The 22,830-nt window shown below is 44.3% G+C and overlaps 2 protein-coding genes across 4 annotated transcripts in view; both read right to left on the bottom strand.

Moving 5' to 3' along the window:
* Positions 1-20,054, bottom strand: part of LOC102937114 (vasoactive intestinal peptide) — a 61,775-nt gene extending 41,721 nt beyond the window's left edge. For 2 of the 3 annotated variants that reach the window (XM_037895006.2, XM_037895007.2), the window contains exon 1: positions 19,923-20,051. In XM_037895006.2, coding sequence (XP_037750934.1) covers positions 19,923-19,942 — 20 coding nt within the window. In that variant the 5' untranslated portion in view covers positions 19,943-20,051. Of the gene's footprint in view, positions 1-19,922 lie in introns of all 3 variants that reach the window. The other variant, XM_043543168.1, reaches the window with a different exon arrangement.
* The window catches only part of MYCT1 (MYC target 1), a 33,179-nt gene extending 12,996 nt beyond the window's left edge, over positions 1-20,183 (bottom strand). The window contains exon 1 of the mRNA XM_027822776.3: positions 19,923-20,183. Within this exon, the coding sequence (XP_027678577.1) occupies positions 19,923-20,097 (175 nt within the window). The 5' untranslated portion in view covers positions 20,098-20,183. The remainder of the gene's footprint in view (positions 1-19,922) is intronic.
* Between the last annotated feature and the right edge of the window lie 2,647 nt (positions 20,184-22,830).

The raw sequence follows: 22,830 nt of genomic DNA, 5'->3' as shown, positions 1-22,830 counted from the left end.
TTTCGACTCAAGTAACGCATATGACACGAGTTTGCTTGTGGCATTTACGGACACGCTCACCACCGTGGAACGCCACTTTTGGGCTCAGGAAACAAGCACTGAGTGGTGGGATCACACCGTCATGCAAGTCTGGGATGACGAGCAGTGGTTGCAGAACTTTCAGATGAGAAAAGCCACTTTCATGGGACTGTGTGAGGAGCTTGCCCCAGCCCTGCAGTGCAAGGACACGAGATTGAGAGCTGACCTGACGGTGAAGAAGTGGGTGGCTATTGCAGTCTGGAAGCTGGGAACTCCAAACAGCTACCGATCGGTCACTAACCAGTTTGCAGTGGGAAAGTCGACCGTTGGACTCGTGTTGATGCAAGTTTGCAGGGCCATTAATCGCATCCTGCTCAGAAGAACCATGACTCTGGGTAACGTGCATGACATTATGGATGGCTTTGCACAAATGGGTTTCCCTAACTGCGCAGGGGCGATAGATGGCACACATATTCCAATTCTGGCACCAGCCCACCTCGCCTCCGAGTACGTTAATAGGAAGGGGTATTTCTCTATGGTTCTCCAGGCTCTTGTGGATCACCATGATATTAACGCAGGCTGGCCCAGAAAGGTGCATGACACACACATCTTTCGGAACACTGGCCTCCTCAGGAAGCTGCAAGCCGAGACTTTTTTCCCAGACCAGATGATCACCTTAGGGGAAGTCGAAATGTCCATTGTGATCTTTGGAGACCCCGCTTACCCTTTAATGCTGTGGCTCATGGAACCCTACACAGGGAGCCTTGACAGCAGCAAGGAGTGGTTCAACAACAGGCTGAGCCAGTGCAGAATGACTGTGGAGTGTGTTTTTGACTGTTTAAAGGGCTGCTGGCGCTCTCTGTATGGGAAGCTGGACGTGGCTGATGACAGCGTCCCTGCAGTTATATCTGCGTGCTGTACCCGCCATAACATTTGTGAAGGGAAGGGTGAACGATTCACTCAGGCATGGAACTCGGAGGCTCAACAGCTGGAGGCTGAATTTGAACAGCCAGAGAGCAGGGCTATTAGAGGGGCCCAGCGTGGGGCTGCAAGGATTAGGGATGCCCTGAGGGAGCAATTTGAGGCTGAAAGCCACCAGTAGTGTCTGGTGCCTGCATGGGAGTGAAGTGCCGTGGTTCCAATGTTAGTAGGAATCTGTGTTTGCTACGCTGACTTTCAGTGCCTGTTTCTTTCCTGGGCTATGGTATCTTTTACTTTATGCAATAATAAAGAATGTTTTCAAAGCCAAAAAATCCATTTATTGAAAAGAAAATTCATTTATTGAAAAGAAACACAATTGCTTGGGAAACAGAAAGGGCAAAGGGGAGGGGTGGGGAACGGTACAATCACAGATTTGCGTATGTCCTGTTATCACACTAGCCTTCCTGTCTGGAGCGCTGTGCAATGAGTGCTGCACTTCAGGGTGGCTGTACTGCATGGTGATGGGGGTTCAGTGCAGTGGGTAAGGGTCGTAGTTTTCAGGGCTGGGTGGTGAAGCTACAAGTGTTGGAGGCAGCTGGTGGCGGTAAGAACCCAGCTGTTGGGGAAAGTGGGTTGGAGGTGACATGGGGGCACAAGGGAAAGAGTTTTGGGACAAGGGCTGCAGGGGGTGTCGGGCACAGTAGTGCTCCGCCTGCATGGGTAGGAGCGCCTGGATTGGTAGGAGCGCCACTTGATGCTCCATTATGCTTATCAGCCAATCCGTGTTTTGCTGCCAGAGCACCGTGCTTTTGAGCCGGTGCTCCTCATGCTGCTGGCAGATCCTCCTTTCACTGTCCCGCCACTCCTGCACTTTTCGATTTTCATTATTTGAATGCTGTATTACTTCATGCCACATGTCTTCCTTGCTTCTACGTGGCCTCTTTCTGATTCTTTGGAGTCTTTTGGCCGGTGATAACACGGATGGCTGAGATCTCAAGGTTGCATCTGTAAAGGCAAAATGCAACACTTAACAGAGGCAGCATTGTTCACACCAGACAGAGCAATGCTTCCCCCATACTTAAGGGCAAGCACAGTCTACACAATAGCATAATTTGCCCATCCCAAAGCGAGTGTACATAACCCACAGGAGCCCAAAATGGTGAGTAAGCACAGGGTCAAGCGTGACTGATTGTTTCCCGGCTGTACTGTCCTCTGGGTTTCTGTGCCTTGGGGAGAGCCAACAGCAGCAGGGGACCCCTATACTGAACACTGTCCCCACAGTTTCCACAGGAGTTCGTCCTGGAAGATATCTTGCTGCTGTGGGTGACCTGAGAAGCAAGGGAGTGTCTTCTACCGCAATGTGGATTCCGCCCTGGCCCATACGCAGCTTGCCTGTGTGCAGCAATGGTCCCCCCACCCCTCACGGCACAGTGGCGTGGACAAGTTAGCCTTACTGGGACAAGGAACACAGTGGCTCTCCCAAGAAACCTGTGCAAGCGCATTGCCCAAGTTTTCGCTGAGACCTTTGAAGAGATCACTGAGGCCGATTACTGCGATGGGAGAGAGCACATCAACATCCTATTCCGCATCTAGGCATGCATGCAGCCCTAACCCTCCTCACCCCAAGAGCCTGCACCTTCCCAAAATAAAAACTGCTTACCAGGAATGTCCTCTGGTTTCTGTCCTTCCCCAAGCACCGGCCGCTGCGATTGGCTACCTTCCTCCTGGCTTGAGAACAGCTCCTAGCCGCATACATCTAGGGATTCCGGGGTGTCTTCCTCCGCTGGAGCACCCTCGCTCCTGCTTTGCTCCTCCTCCTCCTCTCACCTTGTTGAACTGGGCTCTGAAGTGTCCATGGTGGTACTCGGAGTGGAGGTGGGGTCGACCCCAAGTCCAGCTCTTTGTAAAAACGGCAGGTCGCAGGGGCAGCAACAGAGCGGCTGTCTGCCTTATGGGCTTTGCCGTAGGCGTTCCACAAGTCCTTCACTTTATTCCTGCACTGCACCAAGTCCCGGTCATGGCCCCCTTCCATTATGTCCCTTGATATCTGCCCAAAGGTATCATAATTCCTACGGCTGGAGCACAGCTAAGACTGGACAGTTTCCTCCCCCCAAACACTGATGAGGCCCAGCACCTCGCCATTGCTTCATACTGGGGATCACCTGGTGTGTGGAGGCATGGTCACCTGGAAAGATTCACTGAGAGCACTCCAAGCCTGGCTGAGGAAACAGGAAGGGGATTTTCAAAATTCCCAGAGAATTTAAAGGGCGGGTCTGATGGTTGGTCACCTGAGGGCAGGGCAGTAGAGTTCAAAGTGATGACCAGAGTGGGTAGAATAGGCATTGTGGACACTTCTGGAGGCCGATCACAGTGCATAACAGACCAGGGTGTCCACACTCCAGCGGTGGTGCACAAAACGTTATTCCACTTGCTGAGGTGGAGTACAAGCAACGTTCTAGTCATGGAGTCAGAGCACTCCACGTGCCTTACCAGTGTGGATGGGTAGTGAGCTAGCAAGTGTAGCCAAGCCCTAAGTTCCCAGTACAATGCACACAGTTTCTCTCCCCAGTGGATTTGCACCTATGTAGCTTGTGATTTGCTTTATCTGCTTGTCTGTGTGGATACCAAGATTCATCAATGACTTCATCTGAATTATACCAAGGATACATTTGGTGTCTTCTCTGCCAAATCTTTATCCTCAGCAGTCCCCTGATAGTGACATCAGAGCAGTTACACCCGTCTAAAACTGGTCTAAATAGACTCCTCAGAAGAGGGCGCATTTGTGTTTTAGTTTTATATTTACTGAAGTTTATATAAACGATAATAGTCTATATTTGACATACAGTAATGAAGGGGCTAGCTAGAGAACAAAACACAGTAACATAGCTGACACACCACTGTCCCTCCCAAGGAAATGGTGCCTCCTTTCAAACTATGACCTCTACTCATACTCATGATCAAATTGGGAGGAAGTTTCAGCTTCCTGCAGTTGTTGGGTGGGTTGCAAAATTGGCAAGCACAGTGCATGGGTGAATACAAAGTTGCTTCAGGTGCTCCTTAGTAACATAGAAAGACAACAAAAGCAGCAGTCGAAGAGACATCCTGCAACAATGTTGCCAAAGACATAAGAAATCTGACTGACAAACTGCTTACAAATCCCTCGTTCTCAAATATTACTGATGAGTACAGAGACATGATGTGCTGGAAAAGTGGTTGGGAAGATGAATAATGGCTTTCTACATCATAAACATAAATCCTGTCTTTTCTTCTTCAGGTACATGAATATTTCTAATAGATTTGGCGGGGGGGGACGGGGACTCTCAGGATTTACAGAGCGATGAGAATCACTGCTGTTGGTTTGCCAAAGGAATGGCACTACATATAGCTGCCACCATCACGAATATTGTAGGGGTAGATGACCAAAGGAGACTAAGGTTCAGCACTGCAATACCTAACTGTAGGCCCCTTGTCACCAGCAGAATCCTCAGCCCTGAGTTAGGCATCCAGGCTCCCTGTATATAATGCATAGGAACAATTAGGTGGTTTAGCAAGGGATTCACAAAAGCCAATGTGGTAAGTGGGAAGTCACCTAATCTAGCCAGTTGGAAATGCCAAGGGGACAGGAAGCCTAGGCCAGAGAGAGGTACCTATCTTCACTTGGAATTCACTGCTGTGAACCCACTCCTGGAGCTAAGCACCTAAGCCAAATCAGTCCTTTCTGGCAAAAAAGTTAGGAGGAGGTGAGATGCTGTTGCCCCACCTACAGCCTGCTGCTGGTCAGGGCCCCCACCTCTGATGTGCGTGACATAGGTTCAAGTCCCCACTCTGCCTGATTTGAAGCAGGGACTTGAATTCAGGTCTCCCGTATCCCACATAAGTGCCCCAACTACTGGAGAGTATTCATGAGTATGGAGAGTATGGAGTCTCTCTCAGTGTTTCCTGTTGAAGTTGTTCCACTTTCCATAAAATACTTAAACAGTCATTGGGCCAGAAAAAGTAAGAATGAATGACTCTAGCCCAATGGTTAGGGCTATAGAGTCATTCCAGTCCCTGCTCCAAAGAACAGTTAAATATTTCCTACAAAGTGAAACAGCTTCAACAAAAGGCTCACTCCTGAATGCCCAGTATCCCAATAATTAGGGCACTGGCCTGGGAGCTGGGAAACCTAGGTTCAAGTCCCTGCACTGAATCACACAAAGTGGGAACTTGAACTCACATCTCCCACATCCTGGGTTATAAAGAGGAAGAAGCATGCTCACTGGCGGCTGTATTTTGTGTAAGGCCCAATCTGATAAACCAGCTCTTAGGCAGCCTCTGAGCATGCCTATTGGATTAGGCTCCATAGGTGAGACTGGCAAGGGAATGCCTAGTTTGAGGATCTCACCAGGGCTTAAGCACTCAGTAGCGACAAAACTTAGTTGGCTTTGTGCATCCCACTGGCAGAAACGTAGACCTCTATGGGACTTTACAGGAAGAAATGTAGGTGACTAGGGAATTTAGGAACCTACAGGGTTAGGCAGCCGCTGAGCAGGGTTTTTGAGGGTCTAAATTTTGGATGTGGGCACTAATCTGGTAGTTAGGCACCTAAATCCCTTTGCAGATCAAGCTCTTACTGAGTACTCCTTCCATTCTCCAACTGCCTTTCATTTACATCCACACTCTTGATGCTATTTCTAGTTGTCAGACTAAACAAGAACAAATGTTTGAAATGAAAGCAGTGTCTCAAATAGTTTAATTTGGGGCAATTATAGCAGGGCTATACCTTGTGTCACTTCTACTCCGTTACAATATGGTCATTGCCCTAATCCCCTCTGATTTAAAGGTAAGCCCCTGCCTAGCCTGTCCTGTAGCCACTTTGTCATACCACCAGTCAGGGTGGCGGCGATCCCTCGAGGTCGAGGATGATCTCCTTCACAAGTCTTATTTTTCATGGGTCCTTTGGTGACTGAAGTCTGATTCTTGAGCCACAGGCTCATTGGCAGACATTGCAGGTGGTGCTGGAAGCATAAGTGCTGACTTTTGTTTTTGCTGGTGGTTGCTTTGGAAGAGGTGTGTGTTTGGGGGGAGCTATTTTCTGTTTATTTATACACTTCTTTCATATTCTAGTTACTGAATGTGTCTATCACTGGTATCTTTACTATTTTAATAATGGTGCAATTGTTATGAATTACATAATTACTTTATCATGAATTACAGTATATTAAGATCATTGCAATCACTTACAAGCTGCCTTCACTAACATCCCAGTTAAAGACATTATGTGTCACTGTCGCTTTCTGCATGAAACTGTCAGCAATCTTATTTATATCTAGGTTTTCTGGTATTATTTTGATGCACGTTAAGGACTGCTACATTATTCAGTTGTGTCTGTCCCATTGATGACCTGAGATAATTTTTAAGTCTTCTGAAGCCGGACAAAAAGCATCCCACAGTTCAGGATGATACAGGCACAGTGAGAAGGATTCTTATGAATTTGCAGTACTCTGGAAATATAGTGCTTCCAGAGTACTGCAAATTACTCCAAGATCTCTTTCTTAATGGGTAACAGCTAATTCAGGCACCAGCATTTTGTATGTCTAGTTGGGATTACATTTTGCCATGTGTATTACTTCGCATTTAATATTGAATTTCATCTGTCATTTTGTTGCCAAGTCACCCAGTTCTGAGAGATCCCTTGGTAACTCTTTGCAGCCTGTTTTGAACTTAACTATCTTGAGTAGTTTTGTACCATCCGCAAACTTTGCCACCTCACTGTTTACCCCTTTTTGCAGATCATTTATGAATATGTTGAACTGCACTGGCCCCAGACCAGTACAAGCCCCTAGGGGGACACCTCTATTGACTTCTCTCCATTCTTGAAATGGACCATTTATTCCTACCCTTTGTTTCCTATCTTTTAACTGGCGTGCCTGGGAATGTTACCAGGATCATCTAATTATCCTTAATATAATTGAATGACAAGTCTTTTGTGATCTTAATCACCCTGTCTCTGTTTATAAACAAACTCCCTGCCCCAAGGGCAGAAGTTGTTAGCAGCACAGAACTCATCCCATTCCACACTCAAGTTTTGACTCATGGGTGCTGAGCACCCACTATATTTTTTTCCGTGGGCGCTTGAGCCCTTGAGCACCCACGGAGTCGGCACCTATGGTTGGAAGACAGGGTTGGGCCGCGATTGCTGCATGACTGTTGTCTTTCCTTTCTTTTCTGGCGTTTTTCTGCAACCAGGGCAAGGTGATTTTCCTCAAAAGTGGATGTTCCCTTGCTGACAAGTCTTTGCCAGTTATCCCTATCCTGGGCTGCTGTCTCCCAGAGTGTGGTGTGGATACCATGTCTCTTGATATTTATCTTGAGGGTGCCTTTAAAGCATTTCTTTTGGCCTCCTCGTTTCCTTTCTCCTTTGGTGAGTTGGGCATACAGCAGTTGTTTTGGTAAGTGTACTGTGATAAATAAAGTGGGGGGATAGCTCCCTTTAATGGACACCCAGCCAACCAGTTAGCTGTAAAATCCCTCTTGGTAGCTATTCTTTACTTGCTTTACCTGTAAAGGGTTAAAAAGTCCCCTAGGTAAAGAAAAAAAAAAGTGGGCACCTGACCAAAAGAGCCAATGGGAAGGCTGCAACTTTTTAAAATGGGGAAAGAAACTTTCCCTTTGTCTGTTGTTCTCTGGGCTGCAGGGACATGGAGCAGCAATGGTAAAGGCAGAAATGCTGTGTAAGGTTTGAACCAGGTATGAAAAAGTATCTTCCATACCTAGAAGAAATAATTTGGATAGGGAATGTTTAGACAGACACTATCAGGTTTATGTCTTATTTTGGCGTGTGGATCTCCTCTGTGCTAACCCCAGATGCTTTTGTTTTGCTTATAACCTTTAAGCTGAACCTCAAGAAAGCTATCTTGATGCTTACTTTTTGTGATTGTTTCTTTTAAGATCTAGCAAAAAGTCTAAGTTCCAAATGTATTTCCTTTCTTTTTGTTTTTAATAAATGTTACCTTTTTCAAGAACAGGATTGGATTTGTGTGTCCCTAGGAGATTTGTGCATATGTTGTTGGCTTAGCTGGCAGCCACAGCTAATTTCCTTTGTTTTCTTTCTCAGTTCTTCCCAGGAGGGGGCATGAAAGGGCTTAAGGGTACCCCACAGGGAGGAATTCCCATTTTCTGGTCACATGCTCCTTCCTGGGTTCAAAGAGGTTTTTTTGCATTTGGGTGGTAGCAGCGTTTACCAAACCAAGGTCAGAGAGAAGCTGTAACCTTGGGAGTGTAATACAAGCCTGGAGTGGCAAGTATGAATTTTTTAAATCCTTGCAGGCTCCCACTTCCTGCACTCGAGGTGCCAAAGTGGGGATTCAGCCTTGACACATACATCAGGCATGCGCACACAGGGCCCGCTCCACCTTAGCTGGTGCTGGATAATCAGGGCCTCAACACTGAAGATGTTGGCCTCTGTGAGGACACTGACATCAGTGTGACGATCTTCCCACTTTATGTTGAGGATCTTCTGAAGAAAGTGCTGGTGCTGGCGTTCCAGGTTTCTCAGGTGTTTTCTGTAGGTCACCCAAGTCTCACAGCCATAAAGGAGAGTCTGGATTATCACTGCTTTGTAAACTAAGATTTTAGTATGTGTTCTGATGTTTTGATTGTTGAATACCTGGCAAGACAGTGTGCCAAAGGCAAGGCTGGCATGGCGAATTCTGTGCTGAATCTCGACATCTATGTCTGCCCTGTGTGAGAGATGGCTGCCAAGATAGACAAAGTATTCTACATTTTCCAGTTCTTCTTTGTCAATGCAGATCTTCCTTGCTGGGTCTGATGATGGACTGGGGACTGGCTGGTGGAGAACTTTTGTTTTGCCAATGTTCAGAGTTAGCCCTAGGCTTTTGTAAGCTTCAGAGAAGCAATTAAGGGCTGTTTGAAGATCCTACTTTGAGTGTGCAACTACAGCACAATCATCTGCATACTGGAGTTCAGTTATTGTTGCCGATATTACTTTAGTCCTGGCACGGAGATGAGAAGGGTTGGAGTCATTGTCGTTAGTCCAATATGGGATGCCAATACCCTGTGGTAGACGATCTTGGGTTAGTGTTTTCATAGATGCTACAAAAATGGAGAAAAGGGCGGGTGCCAGTACACAACCTTGTTTTACCCCAGTTCGGATGACAAAGGGCTCAGAGATAGAGCCACTGCACAGGATGGAGGTAGTCATCTGGTCATGGAGGAGTCTTACAATGGTGATAAATTTGCCTCGGCAGCCAAACTTTGACATGATTTTCCACAGAGCCTCACAGTTGACAGAGTCGAAGGCTTTGGTCAGATCGATAAAGGCCATATACAGCTTCTGGTGGTGTTCTTGACATTTTTCCTGGATCTGCTGGCTGTGAAAATCATGTCAGTGGTGCCTCGTGATGGTCTGAGGCTGCACTGGGACTCTGGAAGTACTTCCTCTGCAAGAGGGAGCAGGCAATTCGGTCAGATTCTGGCAAGAATCTTCCCAGAGATGGAGAGGAGGGCGATGCCTTGATAGTTGCTACAGTCGGCCCTGTCCCCATTTTTGAAAATGGTGATGATGTTAGCATTATGTAAGTCGGCAGAGATTTCTTCAGTGCACCAGATTTTGAGGAGCAGCAAGTGAAGCTTGTTAGTCAGTGTTTCTCCCCACACTTTCAGCTGGTATGCCATCAGAAACTGGTGCTTTATTCTTCTTTGTTTGTTTAACTGCTTTGCAGACCTCCTCAGGTGTTGGTGGGTTGGCAAGAGTTTTCCAGATTGGGTGCTGAGGGATGGAGTTTATGGTGTCATCAGTCACAGTCGATTCTCGATTTAGAGGCCTTTGGTAGTGTTTCTTCCAGTGCTCATTGATGGATTTGTTATCTTTAAGAAGGGTCCTACATCTTCGGATCTCAGAGGTGTGAGGTCACATGAGCTCGGTCCATACAGGGTCTTTGTCTCACAAAAAAAGCTCCGTATATCATGTCTGTTGGCGAATGTTTGGATTTCTTTTGCTTTGTCCTCTCACCATTTGTGTTTGATTTTTCAGATCCTCCTTTGAACTTCAGCTTTGAACTGATAGAAAGAGCTCTGCTTCTGACTGGATAGTGGTTGGTTTTGCCAGTTGCAGAAAGCTTTTTCTCTTCTGGTCCAAAGGGGCTATAATCTCAATGTTGTTGTTGTCAAACCAGTCCTGATGGCGGTGGGTAGCAAGGCCAGTGGATTCCTTGCAAACCTCATGGATGGTCTGTTTTAGGGATTCCAAGTCTTCAACACTTGTGCTATCATTTCCAGGTGTGCATATGGCCAGTTTTTCCACTGAGGAGTGTTTGGAAGTTCTCTTGGTGCACTGAGGACTGAACTCTTTGGATGTTGTATTGCTGTCTGTGTGATTTGGATTGCTTTCTATGTTTTGGTGCAGTCCTGATGGATATGACTGACCTCACCATACCAGCAGTACAGATCACCCTAAAGTCAATGTAGATGGGAACAGAAAGATCCTCAAGTGGTGTAGAGCTGGTATAATAGCTAAAACACCAACCCACCTCACTTCAGCCAGTGACAGTGTAAGAGAGGTAGCCAGTGTATGAGGGGATGCCATAACATCCCCTTGAGGTCATGATCAGAATCATTAGGCAGCTCTCGGGCTGTTAACTTATGCTTGATCAGGTCAGCAGCCAGCCAGCCCAGCACTTGGGGAGTGCAATGGCGAATAGCTGTACTGTGCACTCCTCAACTGTACTTGAGGATCAGGTACTAAATACTAAATACTTTATGGGTTTGCCTTGAATTATATCAGCTTCAATAAAGAAATCAGGAAATTGGTATTTCATCCAGAGAGACCCATCTTGCCCCAGAAGCCATCTAGCAAATGTTACACTGAGACCACTGGGAATACACACATTCTAGACCCCTACTCAGAAAAAAATAGCCTTTCCAGTGCTTTCAGTCTCCGTTAGACAAGGTTTATATTGATTACAATTACTATATTTATTTATATTGCAGTAGTGCCGAGAGGCCCAAATGAGGCACTTTATGAACACTTCCTAACCCAAAGGGCTTACAGTCGAAACCGAGTTTGTAATTGGAGTCAACCCAGTTGCCACAAATGCACCATGTAAACACATTGTCACTATGCTCCGGTAATAAGAAAAACAGAATTACTCATACAAATGAAATCTTTTGCTAAGTCAAAGGAAAAATGTTCTCACTATTAAATCCATGTCACAGTGTAACATTTCCCTGTGGAATTGGAGGAAGGCCTTGCAGGCACATTGTACCTGAGATTGCTAATAAGGTGGAGGAAAAAATATAAGGAGTTATCTAATCACGCTCCAGGATTCCTTCATTTCTTTCATAACGCTGTTTAAGTGTCAGTTCTGGAGATATATGGGTTTCCTTTCTGTCCCTAAAACAGATTTACAGTTAAGCATCCACATAATTTTTGTATATTTCCAGGGGATCACACAAAAAATACATCAGTCTGCCTCTTTGTCTATCAGATTCTGTGTTCTACGGTAGGGGCATCCCCAATTACCATAGTATTTGAGCATCTCAGAGTCTGTAATGTATCTATCCACACAACACCCCTGTGAGGTAGGGCACTGCTACTATCCCCATTTTACAGAAAGGGACCTGAGGCACAGGGAGACTAAGTAACTTGCCCAAGGTCACACAGGAGTTCTGTGCCAGAGCAGGTCTCCCAAGTCTCAAGCTAGGCTCTAACCACAGGATCATCCTTCATCTTTGTTCTACGGCTATCAGTGCTCCAAATTGTTGCTGCAGCTATCAGTGCTCCAAATGCCACCCATGGCTGTTAACAAAATACTGTCTGACAGTGTAATTCTTTCCCTAGAAAGTCTCTACCTGCTGCAGTCAGGCAGAACAAAGTTCTGGTTGTTCCTAAGAGAAGACAGCACTTCTAATCTCCCATTGGGTATGATAAGAATTAACACTTCACCCTAAAATGGTCTCCTTAACCCAGGAATCTGAATACATTTCAGTGTATTCAATCAGTGAGTAAAATCCTTCCCTCTATTGCACAGGTTCACTGCTGGGGAAGAAAGAGTGTCTCCTCATCACCCTCTACAAGCACAGCTATGTAGCAGCTATACACGATACACTTCTAGCCATCTGTTGTTTGATAGCACTGGGGGGCTGGCTAACTCACATGCTTGTGATCCATAGCTCCAAAAGGGCAGGGTCTGCCAGTTGGGAGGGTGTGGTTAATGTGGGGGTTTATATGCTCTAATTGGCATTTTGTGAGAGATGCTGACACACATTGTTCTGGGAAGAACTCAGGGATATTCTGACTCCCGGTCTTACCAGCTCACTAAATGTTTCCCCTCTCTTCCCTTCCCCCCATGTTGCTTAAAAGTACCACCCTTGTCTTTGCCCTCTTTACTCTTCCACATCCAGTTGCTAAATTTGGCCTGATATTTACATCAACTCTTTACTGACTTGATCTATATTTTATATATGGTAATTAATTTTAAAAAACTGCAGTGAGGTTGACCATTAAAAATGGCAAAACAATTAAAATAAATAATTTTAAGACAAAGAGAGCAACATCAATTCATCCACATTGTACATACTGTACTATATATTGATAACCTGGTTACCCAGGCATCAGAATTACTGCATATGTGCATTTTGTGCCATCACAATATCTTCAGTTGCACACAAAAGGCTCCATCATGGCTCCTAGCTACTAGTTCATGAGCCCTACTGCCCCAGGGAGAGCTCTGGAAGGGATTGTACCTTGGGATGATACAGCATGGCTGAATAGCTCTGCCGCAAGACCTTCCCACCCTGGTCTCATGGGGTTGCCACCACTGACAAGGGTTTGTAAAGATTGCAATTGTCTCACCCCTGCCCAGGAGTTGCAAGGCCAGAAGAGGCTCCTTACACTCTTTCCCCACATCCCAGTTGTAAATCTAGGAAGGGGTCAGTCTTAATCAGCCCAAAGATTCTGCAGAAGGAGGCCACATCTGCAGGGGAAAAAAGAGGTGCTTAGAGTGAAGTTGCCCCTTTGCGGTAAGTGGGGTGATATGTTTCAGAGGGTTGATATCTTTTAATCTTTGGGTTTTCCGCATCATAATAAGGGTTCTAGAAAAGTGACAGAAAGAAAACGATTGCAAGGAAAGTTCCAGCTGAGGTATTAAGCCATCCTTCCAGAGACAGGTTTGGCTTTTCACCACCAATTAAAATATCATTAAAAAAACTAGCCATTCCAGCATGGAATGATTAAAAAAGGAAAACCAGTAATATTGTTTCAGGAAACAAGGCTACCAAGGGTGACGCAGCACCTGGAGTCTGAGGCTCTGATTGTGGGGTGTGTTCCAGCTGCTTTGTTCCACTCCTGCTGTGCAAAGCTGCCCAAAAGCTGGATTAGCTGGCCACTTGGGGAGTCCCCCTGCATAACAGAACTTCAGGTGTTGTGGAGCTTTTGTGCCTTGCCATCCCACCTCTTATCTGCGGGCACAGGAATTGTCTGGGCTATCATACACCCTAGCAATCATGGGCTGCCAGAACAATGGCCCCTTCAGGTTGTGCCAGGGATCTGGCCCAGCACAGAACAACCCTGGGACTAGGTAAGAAAATGATGTATTAAAGCCACTATTACCCTCCCACCCCATGTGCACCACACATGCACTCAAGGTTCTGGCTCTTAATGTCCGTAAGTATAGCAAGATAGTAAGGCAGCTGTGACATTCTCCGGGGTACAATCTGGACTGTTGGACAACTGTGTGCCCTCAATTCTCCAACCTGGGGTGCCATTTACAATGCTTCGCTGTGAAAGCAACCACTCCTGGCCTGCTCATACACAGCCTCCACCAGGTAAATTACCCCCAGCTATACTGCAAGAGTGCTTCAGCCAGCCAGCCTGCCATCCTTGAATTATACTGCAGAGTAACACCAGCAAATTCCCAGTCCCAGACTTTCCCCCAGAAATGTGCATCTTGTACTGCCCAGCATCCTCCTGGACAATAAAAGTTCATATAAAGTCCATCATTTCATTAATAGGAAATGATATGCACAAACCTTGCTAGCTCAAGTGGAGTTTCCCAAACACTTCAATCCAAACACCCTGGCTTAGATAAAACAATGAAACAAGTTTATTAACTAAAGAAAGATTTTAAGCAATTACAAGTAATGAGGCATAAAAGTTAGAATTTGGTTACAAGAAAATTAAAGGTAAAATACAACTAATAGCTAAGTGAACAAGCTAAAGTGAATTTAAAAAAAAGACTCTCTCTCACCACATGTTTACAGCAGTCTGTCTAGAATCCTTTTAGCCAGGACCTTTCCTCCAGTTCTATGAGGCGTCTTTTGTCTTTCAAGTATTGTTGATGCCATGCGTAGAGATGAGGGGAAAGAGGTAATCAGGGGAGTTTGCTCCCCTTTTTTATAATAATTCTCTTCTTTGTGAATCATCTCCAGCTGGGGTTCAGGCGACAGTCAGTCTGTTTGCATAGGAGCTCCAGCTGTTCCATTGCCAAGATGTAAAATTCTTGCTCACACCCTTCTTCCTGCCAAAGAATGGCCACTTACCCAGGTGATAGTCCATTTGATTTTGTTGACACCTGGCTGAGGCATCAATTTGCCTTTTGTCTCTGAGGAACTGGTTTATGCCTGCTTTTCTAAACTTGGAGCCTGTCTTAGTCAAGCCATACAGTATAATCTTATAACTTTACATACCATGTTGTCACACATATTTTACTAGGACAATAATAATCAGCACATTATGAGTTTTCAAATGATACCTCACAAGGCATACTTTGTACAGAATCCATCATAGTCTTGTAAAAAGAGTGGACATAAGGATATAGACTGTCACAGCAGTTGTTGGAACTGTTATGCTGTACTGCTAAGAGAAGAATGAAGGAGTGCAAAGAGTGTAGAAGGAGCATGGGGGAAGTGAAAGTGTGCCGAAAAGGAAGTGACAATGAAAAGAGAAGTGAGAGACACAGTAGGAAGAGGGGGTGACACACTCAGAAAGTGGCGAATGGGAGACACACAACTGTTCACTCTCAGAGTGAGTTTCTAAAAGAATTCTGGAGGAAAATGCCCCAGACCCTGTTCCCAAGATGCCATATTTAGTGAGTACACAGGAAATGAACAGATACAGTAGATTATCCTACAACATTTCATGCCAGCACTTCTCTCCATCAGTAGCATTTCAGTGAGCTCTATGAGACTGTAGCGACCATTCTGAAGAGACTGGCAGTCTGATCCTTGTTTACACAAACTGGTACTATTGTATCTTCACACCTAATGCTCATTTTCCCCCAGAGAGAGTATACTGGCATCAAAACATCTTGGCAGGGGGCTAGACTACATGACCCTGGCAGTCCCTTCTTACCCTATGATTCTATGATTCCATAAACAGATTGGATCCAAAAAGAGATTAGTGACTATAGGTGGAGATTTCTTCCTTGCCAGATTAGTCCAGCCAAGTTGTCTGAGACAGGCGTATTCTTGCTTTCCAAGTGGAAAAAAAAATTCCTCCTTGCAACCAGGAAGCACCTCTTGAGACCTCTTTAATTGGCTAGGCAAGGAGCAGAGCTGCCAGAGGCTACAGCAACCTTGCTAAGTTGATAGAAAGAGAAGGTATCACCACCTATCACATGTTTACTATGGTTTCCCTATTAAATAGAGGAAGTTTAGTGACAAGGCCATGACATTTATTACAAAACTCCTGGAAGTGTACACTAAGAAAGGAGGTTAAAATCAATTTTTGTATGCCTAATAGAAACACTCATGATTTTTAGGCCCACAAAATTATCCTGTTTACAGTTTATTCATGTATTTGTGCTGCATGTCAGGTTTTGGGAGAGTTTGTGAAAGGTGTTTAATTTAGTGTTTGTGAAAGGTTCCACAATGATGACTGTGGTACATGAAATCCCCAGGACAATTAGGGCATATTCAGCAGTAGTGAAAGCTCCCCTCACGTTGCTCTGATAGTGTGATTTGGAGGAGACACTTTCAGGGGTGAAAGAGAGTGGTTAAATCTCCAGGTCCATTCAGTCCTCGGCCTTTCTGCTGAACCTTCAAACAAGGATGCTAGTTTGTGTCATTTCTCAAGGTGTTTTTTTATGATGTGGACAGCTGTCTAATAGGAAGTTGACTGAGACCACTAACGCAATTCACATAACATGACTCAAGCCAAGCTGTGCATTGTGACAAAGTTCTTCCTCTACCTTGGTGGGTCTTGCGCTTATTGCCAGATTTGCTCACCTTGGAGCTTCACAGCAGCCCTCAGTTTGGCCGTTTTTGTGAACCCACAGTCCAGGTCAACTCCTCCTGTGTCTGACCAGGAGTTGGGAGGTTTGGGGGGAACCCGGGCCCACCCTCTACTCCGGGTTCCAGCCCAGGGCCCTGTGGAATGCAGCTGTCTAGAGTGCCTCCTGAAACAGCTGTGCGACAGCTACAACTCCCTGGGCTACTTCCCCATGGCCTCCTCCCAACACCTTCTTTATCCTCACCATAGGACCTTCCTCCTGGTGTCTGACGATGCTAGTACTCCTCAGTCCTCCAACAGTATGAGTTCTCACTCTCAGCTCCTCGCACCTCTTGCTCCCAGCTCCTTACACACGCAGCACAAACTGAAGTGAGCTCCTTTTTAAAACCCAGGTGCCCTGATTAGCCTGCCTTAATTGATTCTAGCAGCTTCTTGTTTGGCTGCAGGTGTTCTAATCAGTCTGTCTTAATTGTCTCCAGAAGGTTCCTGATTGTTCTGGAAACTTCCCTGTTACCTTACCCAGGGAAAAGGGACCTACTTAACCTGGGGCTAATATATCTGCCTTCTATTACTCTCCTATAGCCATCTGACCCGACCCTGTCACAGCATATATGCTGTTTCTATCATATATATACACACAACTTTGCTCATCTGGTGTGCTGAGGTGCTCACTTCACACCTCACCTGAAAGGGTTAAGGTAACTGGGAAGGGGCTAATTAAACTAAGAGGCTGCACCTAGGGAAGAATTAGGCGGGACAGGCAAACCCTAACAGAAGATGAAGCTCAGCTGAGCAGGTACAGGCTGGGCCTGTACAAAGCCAGCAAGCTGAGACCAGAAAGGCGCTGTAGGGGAAGTAATCTGTAGTTAGTTCCTGGGAGAAGGGAGGATGTTTGGGGCTATACAGTTAAACAGTAAACAGTTGTTTCCCGGAAGAAGAGTGTTTAGGCTGGAAAACTGGGGGGAGGCAGAAGATAAGGCAGAGAGGTAGAAAAGAGTCCTGGGAGCGAGCAGACCATAGTTGCTAGACATCGGGTCCCTGGACTGGAACCCAGAGTACTGGGTTGGCCTGCGTTCCCGTACCAGCCATTGGGAAAGAGGCACAGGACCTAGCCTTGGATTGGAAAACTGTCTGGAGTGGCATGAGGATAGCTAATCTAGTGGGACTTTAATACCCCCAAAGGGGAAACACCGATAGTGACCTGGCTGGAGGGCCAAGTCACGAAGAGAGAGCGTGCTGAGTCCCAGAGAGCAAAAAGAGCTGCAGTGAGAGCAAATGACAAAAAGGGGCGTCAGATCTGGACGGAGCTAATCCCCTGAATAGCCAGGAGGAGGTACCCTAGTGGTGACTGTACCCCATTACATGTGGACTTTTAATAATATACTGTGGAATGGACCGGTTTGGAAAAGAATAATATGTGCTCAAATATAAATAAACAGTAAGTCTTGCAGTGGAGACTTTACTTTGATATTGTTTTAAAATTCTTAAAATCACTTCTAAAAGAGCTATGGTCTCAAGTTAACAGTGGAAACTTCAAGAGTTCCAGAAAACAGGATTCCTGTAGATAATTTTCAGAGTATGATACCAGCTATTGGACAATAGATTAATAAGGACGGTGAATTGTTCTAACAGTTTTTACAGTATTTAACTTTGTCCACTCCGAGTAAGTCCCTGATCAGCAAACAGTTACACACACTTTAGTCTACACATTTATAATCCCCTTGAAACAAATTGGATGACTCACAAGAGTAAATTTAAGACTGTGTGTAAACTTCTGCAGGGTCTGGCCTAAGTAATTTGTTAGTGCTCACAATACTATATGCTTCCTTAAAAAGAGAGAGTGTGTAAAATGTATTCTTAAAGTCAGACTTTGCTGAAAGCAGCTATGCTATATCATTTTAACTGATGCCATCTCCTGAAATCTCCTTGCCTATTCCACCCCTTCCCACATGATATGGGGGGGAAAGAACGAAGTGCCAATCCCACTGCTATGTCCCAAAACTATTAGGGAGAAATGCATTGAGCCAGAGGCATCACTACCTTCTCTCTGTAACCATGGAGGCCCCTCCATAGGAAGACTGGATGGTTCACTGTGAGGTTGATCTACTGTGTGGGTGTCACCAAGTGGAGGGAATTGTGGTGCTGTGCAATATCAATTACTTGGGAACAACACAAGAAAATTCTTATGCAAGTTAATGCCGACTCTCAGCATTATGGCAACCTGTGCAGGTTCTTCTCTGTGCAGTCAGCACTGAGCATGGAAGAATCCGGGGTTTGGCAAGCCCTGGGAGGCACCCAAAAGTGAGCAGAAAAGTAATGGCAACACAGCTACCAAGGGGGCCAGCGCTAGGCCCAGGGGGTAGAGCAGATACCCAGCCCTCAGTGCAGATGAAGGATCTTGTCCACAGACTTCTCTGGCTGGAAAACCACAGTGCCTGTTGAGTTAGAAACTCTGGATTGTGAATTCACAATGTCTCATGTAACTTTGCCCTTCTGATGGATTTTTCCATTAGAGATAAAATATAGCCCGCTGACTCTTGGCTCAGAATAGAATAAAATCTGGAATTTACAGTAGGTAGTGCCTCTTACTCAAGGATTCTCAAAGTACCGGCTATATGAAAGCACTCTTTCACTCCTATTCTGAAATAGCTACTTTAGAAAAATATGCAGTTTCACTCTAAAAATTGGCAGTCATCTTTGCTTCAGATACCAGAGGACAGTACCCGAAACAAGGAGAGCACATCCTATGAAATGCACATATCAATAAAGGAATCAGAGATTAGCACTCAAAGGCCTGTTACTCACACAAGGTGACACAAAGGAACTCCCTCAAAAGTGTCCCATAAGCTGATCTCCCACTTTACTCCCAATACATCCTCATAATAAAGCAGGCCTCTTTGCTGTTTTTAGCATATATTATTTTGTAGAGTTACATATTGCAAGGACTCCTGAAAAGATCACAAGGGATGGTAAGAATAAAATAGGCAAATATACAGTATGTGACTTGTGTAATGTAAAACATAGCAAGTTTTAGGACTTTTTGGAGTGAAGTGATCTCCATGATTGCTGCTGGTGGTTTGTTTGTTTGTTTGTTTTTTTGTGAATCTACCTATGGAATTTTGGTATTACTGATACCCCTGTCTCATACCCAATATATTTTGGTTAAGGAACCCTTCCCAGGTTTTAATGATAGCACATTAGAGTTAATGGACAAAGAACAAGTCAAATTTTGAGAGAGACAGTGAAGACAAGTTGTTTTTGTGAGGTTCTCAGCTTATTAGGAACCTTTCACAGCTTGGAAAGACAAACCGATTATTCCAAAGAGTGCACTCCCTCTAGTCTTTGCTACATCCCTTTCATCTGAAAATGGGCCAGATCCTGCTTGCTTTCCTTATGTGAGCAGTTTCATTAAATTACTGAGATTAGGTGCTTAACAAGCCATTGAAATCAATTGACAAACTCATTGACTTCAATAATGGACTTTGGATCAGACCATGGGTGAGATCTGGCCCAAAAACCCACCTGCTAGATCTCAACTGTTTGGATTCATTAAGAAACTATCCTGACACTTCATTAAGGAGCATTTGGAAAATATTTGCACCACAAAAATAAGTAATCCATTAATTGTTTCAGTGGTAATAATTCTAGAAATCTACCCCAGTGATAGATAACATGACATTTTACAAAGTAATTGGTGGCATACTTGTGTTCTAATTCCTACTAATAATACTCTAGTAAAAAAAAATAATCTTACCCCAAAAGTTTGGCGGCCATGAACTATCCGAATGAGTACCGTTTTTATCCATAACATCCAAAATAATAATTGTGAAACTGGTATGTCCACGATGAAGCACTAGATTTTGATATGTCTGCGATTCAGCAGGAGAAGAAATGCGTTCACACACCCAGTCACATTGTTGTGCTTGCATAGAAGGAAATAAAAAGTATCACATTTCCTGCTTTTAGACTCAAATTAGCAACTGTTTGTCTTATCTTGGAGTGCCACATGGTTCCTGAGACGGGACAACTTCCCTCTCGTCATTTCCTCAGCTAAGGAGTGAATTGACTTAAAACAATACTAAATCTCCTCCCTTTCTAAAGCTTGCCACTGCATCCAAAGTCATCTGAGAGAGATGAGGGTTCCTTCCTTTGCCCCACAGCAATTCCCCTCACCCTGCCTACTTTAAGCATTCCAAAACACCAGTTGGCTTCAGTGGGGAATTTTGGATATACCAGGAAGGCAGGACTGGTGTCTTATTAAATATCCTTTCCCTAAGTGTCTCATGAGAGTATATTTTTATTTGTTACCCTCCATTATTCCTCAACTAGCATGAAAGCTTAGGCCTGATAGTGTGACCACTCATATGAATATTTTTTAATTACTATACTTCACAGTTCCTCTGTTAATCTAAGGATGTGTATGGGGAGGAAAGAGATAGTCCATGTTCCAGAAAACAATCTTTGTGTTTTGAATGCTGCCTAGTGCTGTGAGACCCTAATCCCTGCTTGGGGTTTGTACCTACCGCTGAAAAAGAAATAATAAATAGTAGGGCTGTCGATTAATCACAGTTAACTCATGCGATTAACTCAAAAAAATTAATCATGATTAAAAAAGTTAATTGCAATTAATCAGTTTTGCACTGATTAAACAATAGAATACCAACTGAAATTTATTAAATATTTTGGATGTTTTTCCACATTTTCATATATATTGTATTTTGTGTTGTAACTGAAATCAAACTGTATATTATTTTTTATTACAAATATTTGCACTGTAAAAATGATAAACGAAAGAAACAGTATTTTTCAATTCACCTCATACAAGTACTGTAGTGCAATCTCTTTGCCATAAAAGTGCAATTTACAAATGTAGATTTTTTTTTTGTTACATAACTGCACTTAAAAAAATAAAACTATGTAAAATTTTAGAGCCTGCAAGTCCATTAAGTCCTACTTCTTGTTCACCCAATCACTCCGACAAACAAGTTTGTTTACATTTGCAGGAGATAATGCTGCCCGCTTCTTGTTTACAATATCACCAGAAAGTGGGAACAGGTTATCACTTTCAGGTGACATTGTAAACAAGAAGCGGGCAGCATTATCTCCTGCAAATGTAAACAAACTTGTTTGTCTGAGTGATTGGGTGAACAAGAAGTAGGACTTAGTGGACTTGCAGGCTCTAAAATTTTACATAGTTTTATTTTTGAATGAAGGTTTTTTGTACATAATTCTACATTTGTAAGTTCAACATTCATTATAAAGAGATTGCACTACAGTACTTATATTAGGTGAATTGAAAAATACTATTTCTTTTGGGGTTTTTACAGTAGAAGTACTTGTAATCAAAAATAAATATGAAGTGAGCACTGTATACTTTGTTTTCTGTGTTTTAATTGAAATCAATATTTCTGAAAATGTAGAAAACATCCAAAAATATTTAAATAAATGGTATTCTATTATTGTTTAACAGTGTGATTAATCGTGATTAATTTTTTTAAATCGCTTGACAGCCCTAATAAATAGTAATAATAACACACCCTTTATGCCCCAAAAATATAACCAAGAGACTTAGTGGTATGTACATTGTTCTATGCTATATTTCAGTGAAAATGAAGAAGGAGCAGTAGAATACAGATGACCATGTATTCTTGTGAAAACATTGCAGGTCTTAGCGCAAAAGCTCTTACTTCTTAAGTGCACCTGCTAATTAGTGATAGGTCTGATCTATAAAATTCTGGTGCAGATTTCAAACCTCTTTTCTCTTCCAGAGTTTTTGTGGGGTGTAGTTCAGCCTTTCATAGACAATGGGATCAGTTACATCATCCATGTCTGGCTTTGACAAACCCCCAAAGTTCAGGGATATTTAGATCTGAGGATTTGATTCTGGACCAATATTAATGATGATTCTAAACTTCGATGTTACTAAAGAAAGAAACATGACTTGCTAGTGAAAACACAATGACCAAAATTTTCAAACCTGGGACCAAAAATTAGACATCTAAGTGAAAGAGGCACAACTTTCAGAAGTATGAATTATTTTGAAAATCATTAATAGGTGATCGGGGACTCTCTCCTCAGGGGGACTGAGTCATCTATCTGCAGCCCCGACCGGGAAAACCGAGAAGTCTGCTGCTTGCCAGAAGCTAGGATTCACGATGTGACGGAGAGACTGCTGAGACTCATCAAGCCCTCGGATCGCTACCCCTTCCTGCTTCTCCACGTGGGCACCAGTGATACTGCCAAGAATGACCTTGAGCGGATCACTGCGGACTACGTGGCTCTGAGAAGAAGGATAAAGGAGTTTGAGGCACAAGTGGTCTTCTCGTCCATCCTCCACATGGAAGGAAAAGGCCTGGGTAGAGACCGTCGAATCGTGGAAGTCAACGAATGGCTACACAGGTGGTGTCGGAAAGAAGGCTTTGGATTCTTTGACCATGGGATGGTGTTCCAAGAAGGAGGAGTGCTAGGCAGGGACGGGCTCCACCTAACGAAGAGAGGGAAGAGCATCTTCGCAAGCAGGCTGGCTAACCTAGTGAGGAGGGCTTTAAACTAGGTTCACCGGGGGAAGGAGACCAAAGCCTTGAGGTAAGTGGGGAAGTGGGATACCGGGAGGAAGCACGAGCAGGAGCGCTCGAGAGGACAGGGCTCCTGCCTCATACTGA

Source organism: Chelonia mydas, chromosome 3 (genome assembly GCF_015237465.2).
Source record: "Chelonia mydas isolate rCheMyd1 chromosome 3, rCheMyd1.pri.v2, whole genome shotgun sequence".
Taxonomy (NCBI): Eukaryota; Metazoa; Chordata; order Testudines; family Cheloniidae; genus Chelonia; species Chelonia mydas.
This window is presented reverse-complemented; position numbering and strand designations above follow the sequence as displayed.